General features: G+C 41.1%; 1 protein-coding gene across 2 annotated transcripts; it reads left to right on the top strand.

Annotated features, from left to right (window-relative positions):
* The first annotated feature begins 204 nt into the window (after nt 1-204).
* Nucleotides 205-4,619, top strand: LOC125904690 (tissue alpha-L-fucosidase-like). Of its 2 annotated transcripts, none has more exons than XM_049602276.1 (7): nt 205-1,088; nt 1,414-1,548; nt 2,492-2,735; nt 2,825-3,025; nt 3,121-3,311; nt 3,440-3,539; nt 3,633-4,619. In XM_049602276.1, the coding sequence occupies exons 1-7, from the start codon at nt 811-813 to the stop codon at nt 3,768-3,770; spliced, it is 1,287 nt and encodes a 428-aa protein (XP_049458233.1). In that variant the 5' UTR covers nt 205-810; the 3' UTR covers nt 3,771-4,619. The 2 variants fall into 2 exon arrangements, with proteins under 2 accessions (XP_049458233.1, XP_049458232.1); XM_049602275.1 differs by having other exon boundaries at nt 205-1,172.
* Nucleotides 4,620-5,940: the final 1,321 nt, after the last annotated feature.

Raw genomic sequence — 5,940 nt, 5'->3', positions numbered from 1 at the left:
CAAATATAGGCCTCTTGATTTCAGTGATTTAAGCAAATAATAGCTCGATAAGTTTTATGGTATGCAACTTTTTAAACTTTCAAGATTTATTGACTTTTTTTCTCAAAATGAAACAAACTCAACAGCCTACATCAACTTATAGGCTTCATATAGCCTACCACACTGAGCTGATAGGTGCCACTGAATGAAGACTCGAAGGACAACCAAATTCCATATCTCCGTAGTTTATGAAAATATAAAAATTTTACATGTTTTCTTTTTCTGAAAGAAATGTGTGAACAAGTGACATTGGAAATACAAGGTGTCCAAATTTGAACTGCTATTTTTAGCTTTGATTTAAATGTTTTCCCTCTCAGAATAAGGTGTCCAAACCCACCCTATCCACGGGCCCAACCGTCCTGCCGAGGCAGAATTTTGGGGGAATGCACTCCTTGTATATCTAAAAAACTTAAATTAGATAACTGTATCTCTTCAGGGATCATATTATTTTACCCTACAATAGTAGCCTCTAAGTAATGAGAGACCATTTCATGTCCACACAAAACTGTCCCAACCGACCCCACTCTCCCCTACACACAGTTGGTATAGTCCAAGTCAAAGTATGATCGATGTTGTTTACGCATCCCATGTATGAACTGAAGGGCGGTCACACTGTTTGTCCGTCCCAAAGCAGCCTTCAGGTGTGCCTAATGCAAATGTTAAAGACAGGTCACCTGGCACGGCTGGGTGTGCGAGCAGGCCTAATAAGAGCCTTTTAAACGGCAAAGGACTACAGTAGAAAATTACCCACGAGGGATCACATCACTTCAAATGCGACCTACGTGTGTTATATCTTTGATATCTGTGTTTCCCCTCCTCATGTGGGGATGTGGATGCACAGCGCGCTACGCAGCAAACTGGACCAGTCTGGATGCCAGACCTCTGCCCCAGTGGTTCGACCAGGCCAAGATCGGGATCTTCGTCCACTGGGGGGTCTTCTCGGTCCCTGGCTTCGGCCAGTATAGTGAGTGGTTCTGGTACTGGTGGCGGTCTGAAAGGCGCAAAGAAGAAGTGGAGTTCATGCAGAGAAACTACCCGCCGGGCTTTAGGTACGCGGATTTTGCGCACGAGTTTCGCGCGGAATTCTTCGATCCGGATAACTGGGCAGAGATATTCAAAGCCTCTGGAGCCAGGTGTGGTGAGCAGCTCTCTTCCTGGTGCAACAGTGCCATGAAAATGCAGCAGGTCTCTTTTGTTGCCAGTGTTTGCTCAGCCACAGCCGCACCTACAGGTGTCGTGTGCTTGCTTGCAGGTGGTGTTCAGCGCATAGGACAATCATCTCAAAAGTCAGATCAGAATACTTTTAACAGAATGCCTGCTCACTTCCTTGTCTCAGAAATGCATAAGGACATTAATGTGTACATGCTCCTCCAGGTATGTGGTGTTCACATCCAAACACCACGAAGGATTCACAAACTGGCCCTCAGCAGGCTCCTGGAACTGGAACTCAATGGATGTAGGTCCTCACCGGGACCTGGTGGGAGAACTGGCTGCAGCTGTCAGGAAGAGGTAATAAAATTAGACATACACTGCATCTGCATTCATTCAATTATACCTTTAAAAGAAAGTCCCCTAGTGAGTAGACTGTAGCACAAATAAAGAAGACGAAATTAATGAGGTAATAATAAGATATAATGTGAATAATGATTGAGTCATATCTATAGGACTGCATCCAAGTAGGATGGAACTAAAAACAAACTTCTAATATTAGACTCTTGTCTGTTGAGCATGCAGCATAAGGAAATCTCTCTTCCCCTTAACCTTGGGAGCCATGGCAACAGAGCCAGCTATAGCCTTATCTGGGCAGCTGTACTCCCTCTACTACAACTTGGAGAAGATAGATGGAGTGCGTTCATAACAAAGGTCAAGTAGCCTGACCTCGAGGCCTCTTTTAGGCCCTCTGCTGACCCGACTGTTGCCTTAAGCATAACTATCATCCATTTACTGACTGAGGCTAAAGGCTGTAACACAACAAAATTCCCTCACAGTGAACGCAATAACTTCAGGAGGTCAAAATGAGCTATTTTGGATTATTTTAAGTAGACTCTCTATTTTCTTTTTTCCTTTTTCTTTTTAACAATCATACATACTTTATAGGCTTCTTCTTGACAAAGTCAGTGTTTTCTTCTTCCTGACACTTGGCCATTGTTCTGTTACTGGTTGCTTTAACTGCAGGGCAAGGCTGTCTAGCAGAGAGTAAAGGCCCAGAGAACAAAGCTTGTGCTCAGGTCTTGATTGTGCCCTCATGAATAATAATCTAAACTTTAAAAATGACTATTTCGTTTATTTTTCTTAACAGAAATAAATTCAATGCTGAGATATAGGCCTACTGTATATTTATAAACAGGTTTTCTTACACCCCTTAAAATCAAGAAAGCCTCATGACCCCCTTAAAGCTTTGGCGACCCCTAGTGGGGGTTGGGAGTATTCACTAATACTTCTCTGCCTACAGGTCACTGCGTTTGGGTCTGTACCACTCTCTGTATGAATGGTACCATCCCCTTTTCTTGTTGGACCAAGCTTTGGGGTTCAAGACTCAGAATTTTGTTTCCCATAAGACTCTTCCAGAACTAGTGAACCTTGTGATGGCGTACAAACCGGATCTGATCTGGTCTGATGGGGACTGGGAAGCACCAGATACCTACTGGAACTCCACCCAGTTCCTGGCCTGGCTCTACAACGACAGTCCAGTGAAGGTGAAAGAGCGTTTACAGCAACAAGTTTCAAACTATTTGATAAATCTCAGCAGTTTTCTTTTTATGGATAACGACTTGTGTTTCTTCAGGATGTCGTGGTTACCAATGACAGGTGGGGTAAAGGCTGCTACTGCAAACATGGAGGCTACTATAACTGTGCTGACAGGTACACGCCTGGTAAACTTCCAGACCACAAATGGGAGAAATGCCAGTCCATCGACACCCGTTCCTGGGGCTACCGAAGAGACATGAAGCTAAGTGAAGTCATGGACCTGCCGTCCATCATAAAGGTGACAGGTCACAGCAGGTTATCACCCACAACTGATACACGTCCAGTTATTTTGTGATTAAATATCTGGGCTAATGTAACACTCTCTTTCCTCAGGACTTGGTATATGTGGTGGCAATGGGTGGTAACTACCTGCTGAACATTGGACCCATGGCAGATGGCATGATTGCCCCAGTGTTTGAGGAGAGGCTGAGGGGACTTGGTGCCTGGTTGGAGATTAATGGGGAGGCCATCTACGCCTCCAGACCCTGGAGGGTCCAGACGGAGAACAGCACTGTCACTGTCTGGTGAGGATGTTATTTTGTGCTGCTTATGCCAGATTTTGTGCCGGCTAAGCCAAATAGCCCAGACGCCCCTCTCCCTATCATACTTGATTTTGTGATGCAAAATAAGCCACTTCTTGCTCCTGTTATAGGTACACCGCCAAAAACAATACAGTTTACGCCATAATCCTCGGCTGGCCGTCCAAACAGCTGCTTCAGCTCACAGCACCAAGGACGTCTGGAGCCACAACAGTACTTCTTATACCTTTATGCCTATAAAGTTTAATCCCAGTTACCTTAATGTGTCATAATCATAAACTGCACACTGCTCTTTTGCATCCACAGGTTACACTTATGGACTATCCTAACGTACCACTGAAGTGGGCACCAGTGACACCAGCAGCTGGACTGATGATTCTTATGCCGTCTATGCCAGTATCTCCTGGAAAAGCCTGGGCTCTGAGACTGGAGGGAGTAGTGTAACGTCAGAGAGTTGTGACAAAGTCAAGTCAAAGGGCATCTCTCGCACACTACAGTTTCTGTGTGTGCGTGTGTATTTGTAAATCAAGTGCTATGGGCCTGAAGTGTCAAGGTCAATTATTATTTACTGTGTGCACAGTAATATGAAAAGGGTGTGAAAATGCAAAGCACCATTTTCGGGTCAGTCACAGTGAGCCATTTAACTCCCTCAGCTATCTACTGTAAAGATATATAAACACACACACACACTATATATAATCTCAATCTGCCTTTGAGAATTAGAAATATATATATATATACTTACTGGGTCAGCTACACCGAAATACGCAGTAACTGTTACGGACCATTTTTAATTTGAAGGCCTGACTTTTGGGGTGAAGAGCACCCAAGGGGAAAAATACTTGCCTTATTTTTAGAGGTAGTTGCAGACAAAGTTTCTTTGTGTAGCAGCTGGTACTTAATCATACATGAGTTGGGTATTTGGTTTTGCTTTATATCATCATATGTTCATATTTTAGTTTGCTGCCTCTGTATTTCCAGCAGCTTTATGTTTTTGAGAGTCGGCGGCAGCGCCACACATCTGTTTGTTACAGGTCGAAGGTGAAGTCAGGAAATTAGGGACATGTTGTGAAGAAGCTGTTATGGATCTCTGCAATATTTCTTTAGAGAACATATGTTGCCAAGTAGAAATTGTGGACGTTCAAACACATCATGAACCCTTACCTCATTTTGCTGACATGTTCAGATAAAATAGGACAATCATGTTTGTTTTTAAATGGTTGAAGCAATTTATTAGTTCAGTCATTAATTAATTAAATAATTAATGTAACCTAACTATTCATTAAAAAAATATCGTCCAACTTTTCTTCCATGCTGTCCCTGTTCTTTTCCTGCCTGTTTCCTTGGTGCTATATTGTCTACAATGGATGTGTGTGTGTGTGTGTAACAATCATAGCTAATTCTGGACCATTGTTGCTGCCATGGACTCACTGTATTAACTGTTTTATATATATTTTTTAAGTAAATACTTAATATATCTGCGATATGACAGGGTGCCACACGATAGCATAGCACACGATTTTATGGCAGTTGGTAGCCTAGGAACATGCTGGTGTCACCTTAGAAAAAAAGGCCAAATTTAGCTTTTTTTTGTCCCATTTTACTTGAAAACATTTAATACTCACTTGAAATACTTCGACCTTAAAATAAAGCATGAAAATATTTTAATTCTAAGTCAAACAATTACTAAAATGCAACATTCTGCAACCACTTTTGTTGTTATGAGCTACCCTGATTGTTGGAGCTGCTCTGCTCTTATTACCAAAATGAGAAAATTAACAGTCAACATGGCTTTTCTTGCAAGATCTGGGACCAGAGATTTTTTATTTTTTATCCTTTCTCTGTCCATACTAGTTAGGGACTGTTCTCTACTTGAGCCTCTCTGGAAAATACATGACCCTTCCTCCACCATAAGTTAACTATTAGATTTTTAAAACTTACCCTTTAAAATTTGAAAGTTAAAAGTTGAAGGCAAATTCCTGGAGTTGAAAAAAGCCTTGGTTTTTCATTCACATTTGTCGTGCATGCTGGATAGTTTGCATAATGGTTTATTTTTGGCCAAATTTTAAAGGATAAATAAAGTGATTTTGATGAAATATCAGTATTTCAAGCTCAAATTAGAATTTTTCTTTATTCATTTTGTTGTCTGACAAAAGGGTTTGTTGCACATGAAATTTGAAAATCCAATGATAATTTCTGTTTTTACAGTTTTTGGCTATGATGAATCCTGTATTTTTTGCCATTATTAAAGAAAACATGCATCTGGAAGCCATGTTTTCTTTAAAAAAAAAATTGCCAATAAAATAAATACAAAATACAAACATTAAAATGTGTATGCCCCTCCCCTCGGCCAACATAAAAACTAAAGTCCCTCTCCATTGCTTAAAATATTTGACATGCCTCCCCCATTTTTTGCACCACCCTCTCTCTCCCCTCATGAGTAACGAACAGTCCCTTATCTCAGAGTAAAAATTATTTTCATATAAAACACATTTGTCCTAACAATGCAACATGTTTGGTGACCCTTATTTGTCCCATTTTACCTGAGTTAATAAACATAACATCTTGTAGGGGATGTGCGTAAAATTAATAACAAAATGAAATAAAATAAGCT

The sequence above is a fragment of the Epinephelus fuscoguttatus genome, linkage group LG17 (assembly GCF_011397635.1).
Source record: "Epinephelus fuscoguttatus linkage group LG17, E.fuscoguttatus.final_Chr_v1".
NCBI lineage: Eukaryota > Metazoa > Chordata > Actinopteri > Perciformes > Serranidae > Epinephelus > Epinephelus fuscoguttatus.
The sequence above is the reverse complement of the archived record's forward strand: the minus strand, read 5'-3'. Positions and strand labels throughout refer to the sequence as shown.